The sequence below is a fragment of the Ovis aries genome, chromosome 5 (assembly GCF_016772045.2).
Source record: "Ovis aries strain OAR_USU_Benz2616 breed Rambouillet chromosome 5, ARS-UI_Ramb_v3.0, whole genome shotgun sequence".
Lineage (NCBI taxonomy): Eukaryota > Metazoa > Chordata > Mammalia > Artiodactyla > Bovidae > Ovis > Ovis aries.
Genome location: NC_056058.1, coordinates 23,355,820 through 23,376,683, shown reverse-complemented (window position 1 = coordinate 23,376,683; position 20,864 = coordinate 23,355,820). Strand labels below are relative to the sequence as shown.

At 38.5% G+C, this 20,864-nt stretch overlaps 1 protein-coding gene across 1 annotated transcript in view; it reads right to left on the bottom strand.

Annotated features, from left to right (window-relative positions):
- Positions 1–20,864, bottom strand: part of FBN2 (fibrillin 2) — a 229,160-nt gene that overhangs the window by 115,744 nt on the left and 92,552 nt on the right. The window contains exon 8 of the mRNA XM_004008653.5: positions 8,920–9,045. Coding sequence (XP_004008702.2) covers positions 8,920–9,045 — 126 coding nt within the window. The remainder of the gene's footprint in view (positions 1–8,919; positions 9,046–20,864) is intronic.

Genomic DNA, 20,864 nt, shown 5'->3' with positions numbered 1-20,864 from the left:
CAATCTACTTTCAATCCTTTGCATCAAAAACATGAAAATGAGATACAGACACAGTGTAGTGTGATATCTCATAGTTAAGATCTCTCCAAAAATACATTACAAAAGGAAAACAGTGCCTGAGAGCTGGGTTATTTCGTTTGTATCTCTGAACTGCATGGTCCTTAGAAAGTACTGTGTTGAAAATGTGCCATATGGAAGAATAAAAAGGAACATCCCATGCAACTAAGAGTTGTCAAGACATGCCATCCCTTGAAATATGGAATTATTAGGGGCAAAGAAAGATGAAGTCTGTTTATAATACCATTAGAACAAATTATTCTCGTGCTTGGTATGTGTTTAACTGCAGAACTGATATGTCATAAGTAATGTGTGTGTTTAACTGCAGAACTGATATGTCGTAAGTAATGAAAACATGTCTATTCCTCTAATAATCTCCTATCACCCTCGCTATACTCCCAGAAGAAGGTTTACATCAAGCCTTATTTAAAGCCACACTGAGAAAGAGGAAGTAATCCATCTTCTCTGATTAAAATATAAATCTACCTTGAAACAAAATAATGGTACTCTTATCAGAGTTTGTTTCACAGCTTGACATTTAGTCTAAACTTGATTTAAAAGAACTAACAGTTAATTATACAGTGTGATGAAAACTTGATAAAAGATGGGGAAGGTTGTACCTTGAAAAAATACATCTCCTTTTGAATGGGCTTTGCTCATTAAAAATGAAGGGGTCAACCAGAAAGCCACGATGAGGTGAGCTCAAGTCAGAAGACTAGTGATAGTTATGTGTTCAACAGATAAAAATCATGGCCTCAGACTTCATCCCCTGATTCTGCAGGCCTGCACTTGCTTCTCTGAGGGTCTGGCATCAACCTGAGTTCCATTTGACTAATTCTGCAGATTCTTGCTATTTCTAAAATACCTGCAGGTTGCACTCATGTCTCCATCATACATGACTAACTAGAACTAGGAAGAATGAATGAGAAAGAACCACTGTGGCTCCTTGGTCTACTTCTTCCGTGAAAGCAGTGGAATTTTTCTTCCTCATTACCTAACTTTCTCTTTCAAGGACATTCTTTCTTAATTAAAATTACGCCCCCTGACTCACCAGTCATTTTTGTATGATTTTTCTGATTAAAACTAAGATACTATATAGTGTATGGTTTCATCCCTGTCTCCTCTACGCCTTTTCAGTTCATTTCCGTCGCTCAGTCGTGTCAGATTCTTTGCGACCCCATGGACTGCAGCACACCAGGCCTCCCTGTCCATCACCAACTCCCAGAGTTTACTCAAACACATGTCCATTAAGTCAGTGATGCCTTCCAACCATCTCATTCTCTGTCAACCCCTTCTCCTCCCACCTTCAATCTTTCCCAGCATCAGGGTCTTTTCAAATGAGTCAGTTCTTTGCATAAAGTAGCCAAAGTATTGGAGTTTCAGCTTTAACATCAGTCCTTCCAGTGAATATTCAGGACTGATTTCCTTTAGGATGGACTAGTTGGATCTCCTTGATGTCCAGAGGAATCTCAAGAGTCTTCTCCAACACCACAGTTCAAAAGCATTTATTCTTCGGCACTCAGCTTTCTTTATAGAGTCCAACTCTCACATCCATACATGACTACTGGAAAAACCAAAGCCTTGACTAGATGGACCTTTGTTGGCAAAGTAATGTCTCTGCTTTTTAATAAGCTGTCTAAGTTGGTCATAGCTTTTCTTCCAAAGAGCAAGCGTCTTTTAATTTCATGACTGCAGTCACCATCTGCAGTGATTTTGGAGCCAGAAAAAAATAAAGTTCTCAATGTTTGCACTGTTTCTCCGTCTATTTCCCATGAAGTGATGGGACCAGAGGCCATGATCTTAGTTTTCTGAATGTTGAGCTTTAAGCCAACTTTTGCACTCTCCTTGTTCACTTTCATCAAGAGGCTCTTTAGTTCTTCTTCGCTTTCTGCCATAAGGGAGGCGTCATCTGCATATCTGAGAGTACTGATATTTCAAGTACTATTGCCTGGAAAATCCCATGGACAGAGGAGCCTGGTAGGCTACAGTCCACGGGGGTCACAAAGAGTCGGACACGACTGAGCGACTTAACTTACTAACTTAGTTAATCTTGATTCCAGCTTGTGCTTCATCCAGTCCAGCATTTCTCATGATGTATTGTGCAAAGAAGTTAAATAAGTAGGGTGACAATAAACAGCCTTGATGTATTCCTTTCCTGATTTGGAACCTGTTGTCCAGTTCTAACTGTTGCTTTCTGACCTGCATACAGATTTCTCAGGAGGCAGGTCAAGTTGTCTGGTATTTCCATCTCTTGAAGAATTTTCCACAGTTTGTGGTGATCCACACAGTCAAAGGCTAGGGCATAGTCAATAAAGCAGAAGTAGATATTTTTCTGGAACTCTCTTGCTTTTTCGGTGACCCAGCGGATGTTGGCAATTTGATCTCTGGTTCCTCTGCCTTTTCTAAATCCAGCTTCAACATCTGGAAGTTCACAGTTCATGTACTGTTGAAGCCTGGCTTGGAGAATTTTGAGCATTACTTTACTAGTATGAGTGCAACTGTGCGGTAGTTTGAGCATTCTTTGGCATTGCCTTTCTTTGGGATTGGAAGGAAAACTGACCTTTTCCAGTCTTGTGGTCACTGCTGAGTTTTCCAAATTTGTCTCTGCTTTCACAGCACTTTCACAGCATCATCTTTTAGGATTTGAAATAGCTCAACTGGAATTCTATCATCTCCACTAGCTTTGTTCACAGTGATGCTTCCTAAGGCCCACTTGACTTTGCATTCCAGAATGTCTGGCTCTAGGTGAGTGATCACACCATCATGATTATCTGCATTGTGAATATCTTTTTTGCACAGTTCTTCTGTGTATTCTTGTCACCTCTTCGTAATATCTTCTGCTTCTGTTAGGTGCATACCATTTCTGTCCCTTATTGTCCCATCTTTGCATGAAAAGTTCCCTTGGTATCTCTAGTCTTTCCCATTCTACTGTTTTCATATATTTCTTTGCATTGATCACTGAGGAAGGCTTCCTTATCTCTCCTTGCTATTTGGAACTCTGAATTCAAATGGGTGTATCTTTCCTTTTCTCCTTTGTCTTTCACTTCTCTTCTTTTCAGAGCTGTTTGTAAGGTCTCCTCAGACCATTTTGCCTTTTTACATTTCTTTTTCCTGGGGATGGTCTTGATCACTGCCTCCTGTACAATGTCACGAACCTGCGTCCATAGTTCTTCAGGCACTCTGTCTATTAGATCTAATCCCTTGAATCTATTTGTTACTTCTACTGTATAATCATAAGGTATTTGATTTAGGTCATACCTGAATGGTCTAGTGGTTTTCCCTGCTTTCTTCAATTTCAGTCTGAATTTGACAATAAGGAGTTCATGATCTGAGCCACAGTCAGCTCCCAGTCTTGTTTTTGCTGACTGTATAGAGCTTCTCCATCTTTGGCTGCAAAGAATATAATCAATCAGATTTCGGTGTTGACCATCTGGTGATGTCCATGTGTGGGAGTCTTCTCTTGTATTGTTGGAAGAGGGTGTTTGCTATGACTAGTGCATCCTCTTGGCAAAACTCTCTCTGCATTTGCCCTTCTGTATTCCAAGGCCAAATTTGCCTGTTACTCCAAGTAATTAATTCTTGACTCCCTTCTTTTGCATTCCAGTCCCCTATAATGGAAAGGACATCTTTTTGGGGTGTTAGTTCTAGAAGGTCTTGTAGGTCTTCATAGAACCGTTCAACTTCAGCTTCTTCAGCATTATTGGTCGGGCATAGACTTGGATTACTGTGATATTAGTTAAACCTATTTAGGAGTTTGGGGTTATCCTTCAAGCATTTGCAAATGCATGTAATCAACGTCCATCATCACACAGAGTGCTGCATAGGGACAGCATATCCTGACCACAGGATATGTGATCCTGTGCTGCTCACGGTTCTTCATGGGCTCTCACTGTCCAGGATCAATCTGAAACTTCTTAGAAAGGCAGTTAAGAGCCTCAGCAATAGAATCTTCACCTTAACCCATCTTCAACTACTTTCTTACTTAGCTCTCCTCCCCAAGCGACCCTTCCCACTGCCTCCTACGTCTACTCACTTTCAGCATCTGCAGTGCTGCTCAGGCCTTTCTCTTTGCTCAGCACAGTCCAATTGCTCAGCTCCCGCCCATTTTTCAAGGTCTGTATCTTATCAGTGCTCACTTTCAAGAGAATTTTAACTATGACAATCAGGGATTTCTTTTGGATTTACAGCATTTATTGGCTAAGGAATTATTTAGTAATTAATTACCCACGGCCTCCAACTTTCTCTTACGTTTTTATTTTTCACATTATGTTTTCTTGAGAATACTCCATGGCAATATTGCACACTGAAACTTCTGTAAAGCTCAAGCAAACACACTAGGATACTGTGGCAACATGACATTACCTTGCTGCTACTGCTGCTAAGTCGCTTCAGTCGTGTCCGACTCTGTGTGACCCCATAGACGGGGGCCCCCTGTCTCTGGGATTCTCCAGGCAAGAACACTGGAGTGGGTTACCATTTCCTTCTCCAATGCATGAAAGTGAAAAGTGAAAGTGAAGTCTCTTAGTCATGCCCGACTCTTAGCGACCCCATGGACTGCAGCCCACCAGGCTCCTCCGTCCATGGGATTTTCCAGGCAAGAGTGCTGGAGTGGGGTGCCACTGCCTTAAGGACTTTTAAATGCTTACTCTCCATTTTCTGAACTTTGCTTGTTGCTGACTGGCACTTCTGAGTTACCCATGTAGGGTCCCTGCTAGTTCTGTGTGCACAGCGACAGCTGGCACGTTAACTTGGATACAGAATCTGTTCACTGCTGCCTGTCATTCGGGCTTCCCTGGTGGCTCCGATGCTAAAGAATCTGCCTGCAATGCAGGAGACACAGGAGATGTGGGTTAGATTGCTGGGTTGGGAAGATCGCCTGGAGAAGGGAATGGCACTCCAGTATTCTCGCCTGGAGAATTCCACAGACAGAGGAGCCTGGTAGGCGCCATGGGGTTGAAAAGAGTTGCAAAGAGCCTGTCAATCATCACTGACTCATTGCTGACTGCCAGTCACTCTTGCCTCCACTGCAACATGGAAATGAAGTATTAATAATGTCATGAACATTAAAATGATATAAAATGATATAAGGGTAACTAAGTTGTGCTATGAAAAATGCTTCATTATCTTCTTCCATCACATTTTAACATTATAATTAATTTCTTAATTTCATTGAATAATAAAGAAATAACATGAAATTTTCAAAAAAAGAAAAAAATTAGGTATGGGTCTACTTTTTTTAGAAATGACATCTCTTAGTAATCTTTGTTAAAAAAGAGGGCTGTTTCCTGGACATTTTGAAAAACTTGGTGGAAAACATAAAATAAAAACAAATTAAGATTTCATTTTTATACTCAGTATAAAAGGAAATGAGAAAACTATCCCATTTTATAATTTAAATGACCATTAAACTGTCCTGCCATACGAAGGTATTTCTTATACATAAGAGAAAAAGGAAGCTTACTGTTGCCTTATAATGTTGTAAATATTCAGGGTGTTTTGACTAACTAAGGAATCGAGGCAGCATTCAGTATGTGCCACACTTAGAATAACGCTGCAGATAACATGTAGTTTTCTGCTCAAGAAAAAAATTTTGAGAGCATCCAGCTCATTATTGTTAGCATATATATGGTTACAAAACCAATAGCATGGAAATACTTATGACATATATAATTCAATCATAAATAAATTCCATCTAACAAAATACAGACTCAGATTCAAAAAAACTCAAAATCAAAGATCTCTTACCTATTAAAATTCTAGGCTTATTTTTTTCTTATGTGGAAAACATATACTTATTCCAAATGAAACATAGTTATATTCAAATTTAAATTTTTCAGCTGCTTACTTAATTTTAGCATTGGTTTTGCAATTTTGGAATGTCATTCTCCCCTCCTTAGGGGCTTTCCTCTGTTTCTGGGTCAGGATATTGATACTGAAATGAGTGGAGACTCCTGGCTAGCATGGGACTCACGTGCCACAGCTCCTGGAGCTCAAGCAAGCTCTCTCACATTCTGAGCATTGGAGACCATAGCTCAGTGCCACCACATCACCTCCAGCAGTCAAAGGATGCAAAGCAGCTATCAATTAATATTAATGAAATTCTTATGTTCAATCCCATCTCATACATTCATTCGCTGGTTTGCCTCTTCATTCAGAAAAAGATTTACCAAGCCCAAACGTCTATGGAAAGGACTGTATCAGGTACCGAGGACAGAAAGCTGCATAAGGCAGACCCTAATGGTACTTACAGTCTGGCCAATGAGTAAAGCAAAAATACTTGTGACACTGTGATAAACCCAGAAATGAAAGAAAGTAAAAAATATTATGAGAAGGGCTGACTGACTTTGTCCAAGATGTAAATGTGGGTTAAGCAGGGATGGCAGTAAAAACAGTGATGTCTAAGTAGGGATTTAAAGGATGAGTTGGGTTTTAATCAGCATAGTAGGGGGAAGTCAAGATGCTTCAGGCAGAGGAAATACTGTGGGCAGTGTACTTATGTACCACAATAAGAGAAATGTGTGAGGTGGTAGGTGGTTAGAGATGAGTCCTGAATACAGGCTGGGTCAGGCTCTAAAGGGCTTTGAAAGTTCAGGTAAAGGCTAGAACTTTATATAAGAAGCAAGAGATAAAGAGTTTATCATGATCTAATGGTAAACCAAATATCTGACATTGAAGAGAACAACCTCAGTAAATTGTTAGGGATTTTCATCATGATTATTCCAATATGATGAAGTTCATGACTAAAAAAAAGGACTTGGAAACTTAAGAAATAAGGGAGAAAGAAGTAACTTAGAAATGTGATCTAAAACACTAACACTTGTTATGGCAAATTCTGCCTTCTCACCAGTTGGTCTAGTTGTACACTTCATTCTCAAAGGCCTTCAGTTACTCCACATCGTCTACCAAATAAAACACACGCATCTTATTTGGCATTTTCAGAACTTCACAGTAATAACCTCCCTTATGTCTCCAGGCACATTTCTTCTGGCCATTTCAAGAATATAGGTTTCCTAAAGTCAGGGTCTATGGCAACCAGCCAAGAATGTTCATTGATGACCCCTAAACTGACAATTTCCCTATAGGGTTGAGCACATGCCTGTTTCAAGAGGAAGACTGTGTGTGTGTGTGTGTGTGTGTGTGTGTGCGTGTGTGTGTGCGTGTGTATGTGTGTGCATGTGCTTTTCCTATACAGTTTAAAAAAACTAAGACAAGTGTAGGTCGTTCTGCTAATTTGCAATTCTGTTAAATTATGTTAAATGAATCAGACTTAGTACGCAGTGAGCCAACTGATAACACTGACCCTAAAAACAGTTAATTTGCTCAGTTTTATAGACTTAACATCTATAATGTATTACCAAGTGTAAGACAGAACTCTTGATTCATTTGTAAAGAACAAATAATCATCATTCAAATCTTTTCAAAATCAGCTGTCCATATGGTGGGAGAGAAACCACTCATGCTGGAGGCCTTAAGATCTAGGCAGAGGATCTCTGTTAACTTAGAGTATCTAAGAAGACGGTATAGAACCAGAGTAACTCAGATGCCTGGAGACCTGGATTTAAATCCTGGCTCCATGGATCAGCCCTGAAACATCATATAAGTTGTTTAACCTCTCTAAATCTCAATTTCTTCATCTACAAATCAGAATAATTATGCTTATCACACAGGGCTATTACAAGGATTACATCCTCATTCTCCTATACCTCTCCCTCCCCCTAATGATAATAAGTAGAAAGAATAAGGAATATTTTGTCACATATTTACTAGAAGGAACTGAAGGACAGAGAGGTCAGTAGCTTACCCAAGGCCCTCCCACTATGTGATAGTAAGGTGTAGATGTCCAGGGCCTCACACGTGGTATGAGCTTGATAACCGGCAGCTGTCAGTGTTAACACTGCCACCAGTGTTTCTTCTTTGACTGCTACTTCTCGACTACTGTTTATGATGACAACATAGCATTCTGAAGGCAGGATCTTCTCGCTCATCTCTTTGCTGTTGGGTGGCCAACAGCACGGTGTTTGGCATCTCAACAAGTGAACTCAAGCCTTTTTATTGGTAGCCTATGAGCTCTAGCTTACATCTTACACTCTCTGTAACCTCCATCCCATCAGTCCAGTTCATGTGTACATCATGTGGGTACACAAAGTCCCTGGTGCTTAAGGACTCACCCACCCTCCCAGTGGGGATAGGAGATGGTCACTGCCCAGACAGTCATCCTCTAGGGAACCAAGCTACTTCAGTTTTGGGGTGCTGGTTTGATTTCCCTAATTCAATTCCTGTACTACAGGAATCTTTAGTGATCTTAAAGTCTAAAGCTTATTAAAAAGTAGATGACCTACACATGACTGCAAGCACTGTTTCATCTTTCTAAATAAAAGAGAACATCCAAATATATCTGGCTTTAGTTAAAATATGCTTAAAACACAAAGTTAAAGATACTGATTTCTTTTTTGTATTAACTATCTTTACTAGAGTAAACACGTGCTAAGTAAATAAGACATTGATTATATTTATGATTCATAACAATGAAAGAACTGTTAATAACTACACTTTGTCTCCCAAAGCAGATTTTTAAAAATCTTTCTCATGCCTTTGTGTCTATAACATTCAGCAATGTCTTGAGGAAATCTTTTTTCATTTAGAAAATGACTCTGACTACATAAAGCAAACCCAAATGGCTTCTGATACTGAAGTTTGTGACATGAGCACCTGGCTGATCAATCCCTCGATAGCGGTACCATAAACAACTCTTTCAGCCACTTTCCCAAAGGTTTTATAATTGTTGCCATCTCCATACCTGCTTGGGCTGTTCTGTCATTAGAAAGAAGCAGTGTATTGTACCCTCAAAACCAGGAGGCTTACCGATGCACCGAGAGCCATCTGTTGAGGTTACATATCCACGTGGACAAACACAAAAGTAGCTTCCCACGGTGTTGGAACATTCGCCAGTTTCACATATCCCAGGAATGATGCTGCACTCGTCAATGTCTAATCAGGGGAAGAAGGAGAAGATGACTGAGAAAGGCCTCCATTAAATAGCTTTTAAAAGGGATCTTTAAAAAAAAGTGTATGAGAGCACTGATGGTTGATTAGGTCGGATCGTATAACCTTGAAGATACTCTTGTTTCAGGCCCTAAAGAATTTCTCACACTATCTATGGGAACTGAGATGAAAGTAAACTCCCACGGCAGGAAAACAAGGCCAATGAAAGCAAAATTCCATATCCTCTTTTTCCTCCTCAAATGCAATTTAAATTGGAAATAAGTAAAGATGTAAATGTTTTAGTTTCCATTCTACATCATCTAGGGACTTATCCTACTAGAGACTTAAAAAACACACACACATATGCAAGGATTACATTTTTAAATATGAAATAAGTACATTTAAAATTTTATGGCTAATTTTCACATTAATTATCTGAACCAATGGAGGGTGGCAAACACCTTTTTTTTTCTATTTGGCTTCAGGATATGTTTTTGTACTTACATCTAAATATGGGTATATCTGGCATTCTGGGAATTAACTTCAAACCTAAAATAATACAGTAAAATGGCAAAGGGCAAATGTGGGTGGCTTTGGGAGTTATCCAGTTTTCCTATTGTGCCTCCCTAAATCTATCCATTCAGCTTACTCAATGCTGGGACTAGTCCACTCCCTTTCACGTTAATGAAAGGTCTGCTTTCTTTTAAATTTTCCCAAAACCAGGAAACCTGGCCATTTATATAAGCTTTAATGTACTTTTCTTCTAGTTCAATAAGCAGAGAGAGGTGGAAAGTCAAACAAAGCTACAATTAGGTACACTGGGAGCGACTTGCTCATGTATTGAAAAGGAAATGAGCCAGTGTGAAGAGAATCCAGTCCGAGATGCCTGGGAATTAGCTGTCCTCTCTAAGCAACAGAGCTAGCAAAGACCAAGTGAATACAGGGAACAATTATAAAAGCCATAAAAGCCTAGATGATTACCAAAAAGTAAACTTGAGCTTTCAGTTTTTTAAAAGATGTATATGTACATATATATATATATACACACAAGCATATATATAAATATATATATGTATGTATACTCAGTCGCTTCAGTCGAGTCTGATTCTTTGTGACACCATGGACTATAGCCTACGAGGCTCTTCCATACATGGGATTCTCCAGGCAAGAATACTGGAGTGGGCTGCCACGCCCTCCTCCAGGAGATCTTCCCCACCCATGGATCGAACCCGCGTATCTCCTGCGTCTCCTGCATTGCAAGCACATTCTTCCACTGCTGAGCCTACGGGGAAGTCCTATATATGTATATGTATATACACACACATATATACATACATATATAAAGACACATATATATGCTTAAGTGCATTGATAAAAAGCACAGAAAAATTATATTCTAATTATAAATACAAGGAAATAAATTTCAAACCCCATAATTTAAAAATGGTTGACAATGCCCTAAATTTCTTTCCTCTATTTCTCTATGTGATCCAACCAGTCCATCCTAAAGGACATCAGTCCTGAATATTCATTGGAAGGATTGATGTTGAAGCTGAAACTCCAATACTTTGGCCACCTGATTTAAAGAGCTGACTCATTTGAAAAGGCCCTGATGCTGGGAAAGATTGAAGGTGGGAGGAGAAAGGGACAACAGAGAATGAGACAGTTGGATGGCATCACTGACTCAATGGACATGAGTTTGAGTAAACTCTGGCAGTTGGTGATGGACATGGAGGCCTGGCATGCTTGTCTGTGGGGTTGCAAAGAGTTGGACATGACTAAGCCACTGAACTGAACTGAACTGAATTGCTCTATTCATTCTTTTTTTCCCCACCATTTATTCTGACAAGTCATTCGTGCCTATAAGCAGTATCATGAAATAACTATATGCCTATGTCTTCTTGGAATGTTCTAATTCAAAAATATTACCAGATTCAGACAGTTTCTAAAATAATATCTTCATTAGAGGCTTAAGTTAGCCACTGAAGGCACAGTGGTACAAATCATAATCTATCAATTCCCCTAGAGAGTCCAGAATTCTAACATAAATTGGTTACACGAAGACCAAACATATAATGTGGTAAAAGAGTTACCATCAGATTTAATCCAAAGAAATAAAACCATATGTGCAAAATTAGGGTCTGTTGAACCTTGTGTTGCTATCTTTGTGCAGGGCATCTTAATAAAACTGAACGTAGATTCAGAAGAGAAAGGAAACCAGAACAGCTACACTGTGATCACCAGATAAATAGATAATCACTTCTAGATAAGGAAGACAGAAAAAGCAAACCACACACAGTAAAGCAGCAAGCACTACAAAAGTGAAGAACCAAAATTTACTTTCTGATCCTCCTACGTCTAAAGGTATGCCAACAACTAAGGAACTTATGGAACCTAAGACTAAGCCAAATTCTTAAAACTCAGGATCCTTAAAGTCTTTCATTTAAGCATTTACTCTTGTTTTCAGGCATTTCCTTTCATAATAAAGTACTTCTTTGTGCTCTACTTCCAAATAGCCTTTCTGACAACAGAGAGTAGAAATTGAAAGATGTTTGACTTTTCTTTCAAGCGGAAAGAAAAAATCCCTGGAACACAGAGGACCACATGGAATAAGATTAAATCTGTGAGCTTTGTGTTAAATATTTTGCAAAAACTCCACGTTTCTTTCTTAGAATTAAGTAAGAACCTTAACAGGTCAGCTTCAAAATAATTGTATGTAAAAAGCTCTCAGTAAAGTATTTAAGATTTCTACATGAAAACTAGAGCTGCTCACCTATGCCCTCCTCTGGCTTTGACCACGTCCTTAATGCTGTCCTCCCTGATGGGAGCAAATGGCTACAGGAGTTCTAGGCTAGATGTTTGACTAGGACATCTAGAGTAGGAGAAGGTGTCTCTTACCGGAACAGTGGCTCACTCCTAAGAGGAAGCGAATGTTCCCCCAGGAGCCCTCAGCAAATCTTTCCTCTTCTCCTAATGTCCTGAATTGAGTCACATACTAACCCTTTTGGATTATTCCTATAGCCAGGAAAATGGGCTCCTAAGGCCCAGAGTCCTGAACTAATTACTGTAGCAAGTGGGATATAGTTTTGGGTGTGTGTGACTGCTCAGCTCCTCAGTCATGTACGACTCTTTGCAATCCCAGGACTGTACCCTGCCAGGCTCCTCTGTCCATGGCATTCTCCAGGCAAGAATACTGGAGTGGGTTGCCATTTCCTACTCCAGGGGATCTTCCCAACCCAGGGATTGAACCTGAGTCTCCTGCACTCCAGATGGATTCTCTACCACTGTGCCACCTGGGAAGCCCAGAATACACATAGCCTTAGAAAGTAACAAAAATCTGAAAATGCAGCACAAAGAATGGAAAGTGTACCAGCATGATATGCTGAACCCTGGAGAGCCTTCCCAAAACCTTAAGCTTTTTTTCTGAAATAATATATGGTATTTATGAAGAGTTTTAAATTAAATAAGAACATTACATAAGCAAATCGATATATCAGAAAGACAATCCTCATGTTTAACGTACACAGATAATGATAAATAACCCAGTGATAAATGATGAGAACCTTAAGTAAGCTTTATGATGAGTGAGAGAACACATATTCAAGAGATTCCAGGAGAATTCAGCAGGACTTTGCCCCTGGATAAGTATCTCAGACTTATAGTTTGACTGAGCACGGAGCCAATGGTAGTGCTAGTAACAGAAAACAGGACACAGAGGGAAAAACACATTCTGAGGTTCAGTTGAGTTTGGGACACTCTGAATATGAAAAGTTTGAGAGAAACAGCAGAAATTCCAACTACGCAGCTAAACATTTGAAACTTGGTAAAAAAAAGGAAGGCGTCAATATGTATACTTGTGGTTTATCACCAAGTCTGAAGATTGCTTTTGAAGTTGTAGCAATAAATGAGATTTCCAAAGAAGACATATATATGAAAAGAACTGAATTTGAGGAGGGAACTCTGAGAACCACCACCATCCAAGCGAAAGTCAAAAGAAGAGAAGCCGCACAGGAGACTGGGAGCAAGGATCAGAGAGGTCAGAATAAGAGGATGATGATGGGAGGAGGGTAAGGAAGAACTCTGTCAAAAAGGAAGGGACCTGAAGTGTGCCATGGGAGGATAAAGAAAAAGAAGGATTGGAAAGTGTCTGGTAATTTAAATGGAACACAGATTTCTTCTTCTTCTTCTTTTTTTTTTTAAAGAAAATTAGATCTAAGCAAAACCATCTGACAGATTTCTGATTGCCAAGCCACATAACCTCGTATTTGTCAACCAACATTTACAACATTTTCTGTAAATCTTACTCTAAGCAGATATAATGAATAATTTGGTAAGTAGTGCTAAGTGTGATCTCAGATATCACTGAATTCTAAGAACATTGCCCTAGAGATTCTGTCAGTTCCAATATGTACATGTCATACATAAAAGCAGAATCCATGTAACAATTATGTTACAGAGAACTCAGAACAAATAAAACAATAAATTGTTTTTTAAAAAGTGCTTATACAATATTTTCTTTCCATCCATGCCAAGGAACCACATGTATTTGGCCTAATTCCATACAATTTTTGTTTTAGTATAGAAAAAAGGTAAATATTATTTCTCTTATGCATACATTGAATTTTTATTTAACACACTATTAGAAACTAGGAAAGTGAAGTGAAAAGAGTCTCAGTCATGTACGGCTCTATGTGACCCTATGGACTATACAGTCCATGGAATTCTCCAGACCAGAATACTGGACTGACAGGGTAGCCTTTCCCTTCTTCAGGGGATCTTCCCAACCCAGGGATCAAACCCAGGTCCCCCACACTGCAAGTGGATTCTTTACCATCTGAGCCACCAGGGAAGCCCAAGAATACTGGAGTGGGCAGCGTATCCCTTCTCCAGTGGATCTTCCTGACCCAGGAATCAAACTGAGGTTTGATCGCAGGCATTCTTTACCAGCTGAGCTACAAGGGAAGCCCAAAACTAGGAAAACTTACCACTAAATATTACACAGAATAAAGCTATTTCAAGCTTTTACAGGGACAAAAGGCATTTTCAAAATGATAAAATAAAAATTAATTGGGTACTGGAAGGATGATACATATCAATTCTACTCAAAATTTCATTGTATATTTATAAACAGCTTTAGTGAAATATAATAATTGCATGGTAATTCATTCAGTTGAAGTACAAAATTCAACAGTTTTTAGTATTTACATGATTGTACAACCATCACTATAATTTAATTTTAGAGTAATTTCATTCCTGCCAAAGTATTTCTACCCCTTTAGCAGTCACTCTCCCTACCTCACTCCAAGACCTAGGCAATAGCTAATCTATAACTACCAGATCTATAACAATTAATTAATAAGCTCTTTCTATATACTTGCCTATTCTGGGCATTTTCCATCTAAAATAACCATAAAATAAAGGATCTTTCATGACTGGCTTCTTTCACTTAACATCATGTTTTCAAATTTCAACTATGTTGTGGGGTATACCAGAACTTCATTCTTTTTAATTACAAATAATATTCTACTGTATGGATATACCACATTCTATGTATTCATCCATCAGTTGATGGATATTTTAATTTCATTTGCTGGCTATTACAAGCAAAGGTACTATAACATTTCAGTATTACTTCTCTGTGGACGTATGATTTAATCTCATGTGGTATTGCTGAGTTATATGGTAATCCTATGTTTAACTTATTAAGGAACTGTCAAATTGCTTTCCAAAGCAGCTGGAATATTTTACACTCTCATTTGCAATGTATAAGGATTCTCATTTCTCCACAATCCTTGCCAACACTCATCATTACCTTTACTATTTTAAGGATGTGAGATGGTATCACATCATACTTTTGGTTTGCATTACTGTAATGACTAATCATGTTGAGCACACTTTAACGTGCTTATTGCTTTTATATATCGACTTTGGAGAAATATCTATTCTATTACTTTGCCCAGTTTTAAATGAAGTTATTTGTTTTTTAATAGTTGAGTTGTATGAGTTCTTTATATATATATATATCCCATATCTGATACACGATTTACATATAAATTCCCATATGAACCTTAGGATTAGACTGTGTATTTTAAAAAGGTTGGAATTTTGACAGGAATTGTGTTATATGTATATATCAATTTGAGGAATATTGCCATCTTAATATTTAGTCTTCCAGTCTACAAACATGGGATATCTTTCCTTTTATTTGGATTTTAACATCTTTCAACAAGGTTTGGTAGTTTTAAGTGTAAAGTCTTTCACGTCATTATATTTGTTCATGAGCATTAATTCTTTTGATCCTATATTTTTCATTTCATATATAAAGTTTCATTTTCACAATGTTCACTGCTAACGTATGGAAGTACAATTCATTTTTATATGCTGACATTCTGTCACAACAACCTTGCTGACCATTTATTAAATTTAAAGAGTTTTTAGAGGATATCTTCTCCATTTTAGTGTATACGTTACTCATTTTAGCTGATCCTTTCTCCACTAAACACATATCATCTGCAAATCTATGGTTCTACTTCTTCCTTTTCAACCTGGATACTTTTTATGTCCTTTTCTTTCCTAACTGCCCTAGTTAGAACCTCCACCACAAAGCTGAACAGAAGTTGTGAGAATGAACATCTGTTTTATTTCTGGTCTTCAGGGAAATACTGACTTTTTTGCCAGTTAGTATGATGTTAGCTGTAGTTTCTTTATATACGCCTTTTATCAGGTTAAGAATGTTCCCTTCTATTCCAAATTTGTTGGTCATTTTTATCATGAAAGGGTGCCAGTTTTCAAATACTTTCTCTGCATGTATTGAGATGATCATATGGCTTTTGTCCTTTATTCTACTTACATTATATTCCTTGATTTTCAGATGCTGAACCAACTTGCATACCTGGGATAAATCCTAACTGATAATCATCTATAATCATTTTTATATGTGACTGGATTTAGTGTGCTTTACAGTGTCTGGAAGATATCTGCATCTATATTCATAACAGATTCTAATGAAAATGGTATTCAGTCTTTGAAAGCCTCAGTTTTCTCTCTTTAAATCAAATAAATAGATTCTGAGCATCTACCATTCATTCATGAACTTATCAAGTAATTGCTGATTAAAGGTCTTTGATTTGTCACATGTATGTTATATGTAATCTCTAACCATCATGAATTAATGATTTATTAAGCAGATAAATTTAAAATAAGGCACAATCCCACCAGAGAAGATTAACAATATACTCTTTCAATTAAAGTATGAAACAAGTTACTGGAGGACATAGTAGCTGATAAAGGGTCCTAAAGAACAGTACAGAATTGAAACATGCAGAGGAGATGGGAAAAACTGAGCCAAAAACTATGGATGAGTTTCCCAAGAGCAGAGGGTATTTATAAGGAGCAGAAGATGCAATTAGAAGGTTCAGCTACATACCAGGCTACAGTCCACGGGGTCGCAAAGAGCTGGACACAACTGAGCACAAATGAACAGTGAAAAAACTCAGAATAAAAATGGCATAGTGAGAGATGACCAAAGAGGTGGAAGAGAGAGGTTTGTGTTAATGATGTTTAGGAAATAGATGGGGAAGCAGTGGAAACACTGTCAGACTTTATTTTGGAGGGCTCCAAAATCACTGCAGATGGTGACTGCAGCCATAAAATTAAAAGACGCTTACCCCTTGGAAGGAAAGTTATGACCAACCTAGATAGCATATTAAAAAGCAGAGACATTACTTTGCCAACTAAGGTCCGTCTACTCAAGGCTATGTCGTTTTTCCTGTGGTCATATATGGATGTGAGAGTTGGACTGTGAAGAAGGCTGGAGCGCCGAAGAATTGATGCTTTTGAAGTGTGGTGTTGGAGAAGACTCTTGAGAGTCCCTTGGACTGCAAGGAGATCCAACCAGTCCATTCTAAAGGAGATCAGTCCTGGGTGTTCATTGCAGGGAATGATGCTAAAGCTGAAACTCCAATACTTTGGCCACCTCATGCGAAGAGCTGACTCATTGGAAAAGACTCTGATGCTGGGAGGGATTGGGGGCAGGAGGAGAAGGGGACGACAGAGGATGAGATGGCTGGATGGCATTACTGACTCGATGGACGTGAGTCTGAGTGAACTCTGGGAGATGGTGATGGACAGGGAGGCCTGGCATGCTGCGATTCATGGGGTCGCAGAGAGTCGGACACGACTGAGCAACTGAACTGAACTGAACTGATCATAGGTAAAGAGGAAGAGTTGGGAAAAAGAAGAGATAAAAGCTAGAAAAGTGAACTTACATATCAATAGTAAGAGTTAGAAAGGTGATGGAATTAGGTGTGGAGCAAGAACATTTCACTCTGGAAAAGAAGGGAAGAGACTTCATCAGATGCAGGGAAAATGGAAAATGAGAATGTAGTAATAGAGGGAATCTGAGGTTGAGTAAGTTCATGTCAAACAGCTTCGGTCTTCTTGACAGGATAAAATAGCGAGTGCAGATGTTACAAAACTTAAATGTGCAGAAAAATCACCTGGACAGCTTATTAAACATGCAGATTTTGACCTCTAGTCAGGATGTTTTGGTACTCCCCTTCTGTTCCAAACACAGAACAGTGACAGATCACATTTAAAAAGGAAAAAAAAAAAAAAAAAAGGAAAGAAAAGAAAACCAGAAAGAGCCAGCTGGTTTCAAAATACAAGATGAACATTTCCTTGGACCAGAAATAGAACCACTAAGCTGTGAGTACAGCTGAAACCAAGTGTTTGCTGGACTCCTTCCCCAGAGGCTGGCTGTGATGGCCAGGAGATCAGAATTACCCCTGATGAAGATATGGTGTGATAAATACTAGGGCAGGCACTAGATAACACGGGAATGCACAGGAAAAAAATGGGTCAGGAGAATTACCCAGAAAAGTGACAGACTGGAACATAAGAGACAAATAGGTCTAAACCAGGCTATGAAAATGAACTGGAGGATTGTTATCCAAGCAGAGGGAAGACGACACGCAGACAAGGCAACAAAGAGCATGGTTTATTTGGGAAATAAGTAGATGTGAATGTGCCTGAATCAGTGTAGAGATACAAGCAGAGGGTGAGGTGAGAAACTATGTCCCAAGAACAGGACACTCAGGAGGATCATGACCAAATCTGTGTTCTAGAAAGATCACTGTGCTTGTAACATGGAAAAATGATGGAGTAGAACAAGTGTCTTGTGTAGAACAAGACATCAAAAAAAGATGTCTCAGTAATCCAGAAAAGAAACGAAGATAAAGACAGAGAAAAGTGGATAGATTCAAAATACATTTAAGATGTAGTATCCATCCAAATTATTGGTGATAAAATGGTTGTGTCAGGAAAGGGCGGTATTAAGAATGCTATCCAGATTTACACTCTGGGCCAATCACTGAGATAAGCTATTTGAGAAATGCCAGTAAAGGACATATCGAGTAGGTGTAGTGGAATTAGAGACTCGGTCTGTGCATGCTGAGCTTGAGCCAACTGTGGGGCATCCAAAGCATACATGCCTGGTACACAGCTACACAGAAGCTTCCCAGGTGGAGCTACTGGTAAAGAACCCACCTGCCAAGACAGGAGACGTGAGAGACCCAGGTTCGATCCCTGGGTGGGGAAGATCCCCTGGAGGAGGGCACGACAACCCACTCCAGGATTCTTGCCTGGAGACTCCCGTAGACAGAGGAGCCTGGAAGGCTACAGTCCATAGGCTCGCAGAGTCAGACATTCATGACGTGACTTAGTACACAGGCTTGCAGCTGCATACAAAGGTGGTCTAGGTTCCATTTCTGGAAGCCAAGTGCATACAGGTGCTGTTTTTCTTTTCTCTTTTTTTTGGCAGGGAGGGCAGGTTATGTAAGGAATGAGAAAAGCCCACCCACTGAGCTGGTTGAAATACAGTTTCAGTTGACTAGGTTACAATGGGTTCCAGAGTAAGTCAGAAGAAAGACAGCAGAGAGCAACTGCAGATAATTCCAAAGTGTGAGGTGAAAGGAAGGAGAAAAGGGCAGCGGGTTAAGGGAAAGATGGAAAAGAAAGGGTATTTTTTAGGATCATGGAAAACACCACAATCCACTGTAAATCCAATGTACAGAGGATGGAAGTCTGTTATCTACTATGTAATATCAATATCTTTATTTTAATTCAGTGTTTTACTATCGTATGATTATATACACTGTCTTTGTCTCTTTTCCTCTAGTGATTGATCTAGAGAATGATGTTGTGGGGAGGGAAGTGGGAGGGGGGGTCATGTTTGGGAACGCATGTAAGAATTAAAGATTTTAAAATTTAAAAAATAAAAAATAAATAAATAAAAATAAAAAGAAAGAAGAAAAAAAAACACTCTGTGTGATAACATTAATAGGCAGCAAAGGAACCTTTTGTATGTTAAAAGAGCTTTTTTGTCCATTAAAGGTAAAATGATAGCATTGTCTTGTACTACTGCAGCAATGTAATCCATGGTGCCTTTTTGGCCTGAAAGTATTTTGACCAATACTGCGTCTTTCTAAATATTAATACTAATTTGGAGTAACTCAGGCATGAAGCAATAGCGGCAAGAGGCAATTCCATCACAGTGTTTTTAAAACTGACATAACAATTGGAAGGCTATTTCTATTTCAAAATACATGAAAACTTCTGATAACAGAGTAGAACAACATGAGTCTAAATTTTTGGTCCGCATCCCCAAGTTTCTTGGGAAGTTTATTTACCAGTGGTGCTTTTTCCTTCTCTTTCTCTTCTCTTTTTATTTACTCAGGGTGGAAATATTTTGTTACCTTTTGTTAGCCCGAGACAAATAAGACCAAATTATTTACAAGTTGCAAAATACTGAAGGATTAAAGGATGACACTGAGCTTCTATAAAATATATATATATATATATATATATATATATATACACACACACACAATTGAGGGATGAACTGTTAAAACCATGTCTTCTAGAATCTTTCTTCCAATTCCATCTGCCCTCTACAACCACCTTAAAAATTTTTTAATATAGGAAAATTAAATTGAAAGACTCTTTTAATGTTGAGTAAAACCTATAATTTTAATAACATAAAAGTCAGGAAATTCCAAAGTTAAATTTACTATAACCATTTGGACTTGGCAAAGACACAAGCATTTAATATTTTCTGTTACCATTTTTCTTTTTAAACATCAGTACGTTAAGATGTAATCATAAAACCCTCAGGATTTTTAAATGTACTTTGGCATAATGCAGTAGGAACTTTACGAAATCTTGATTTCACCAATAATTTAATGATGTATCAAGGTACTTATTCCATATTTTCTAAATAAATGGCATTAAGTGAAAATATGTCCTACTTTACATTACAGAATTATTACATAAATATTCATTAGCCTCTGTGCTTTTCATACTTATTACCATAAAAGGAAATAAATTCCACAAAAATGGTACTCTCAGTTACTAAGAAACATACTATATGCAATTCTTCTTCAAGTTAATCTTTGAATTGTTACAGTTGCATCTTCCTGAGTTTGGTTGATTTCCTTATTGACCTGACAGATAACATTCATATATTAATATATCCAGTTTAAATTCAGTATGTAACTGTACGTACATTGAATTGCACAGACATATCTGCATATGTGCACAGATGGGATTGTATAGATGAGTACACAGGGTTCATTCCTAAGAGTCACTTAGCCTGTGAAGCACACAGTTTGATTTGCTTAAGGAGGTGATGGAGTTGCATAAATGCAACAACTCATCCACTAGCATTCTCTGTGCAAAGTGCAAAATTCAAGACGGCTAACTGGGAAAACTCACAAAGACTGAATGGACCTCACTGGGCTCACAGCCTAACTGGGCTGACAGAGCAC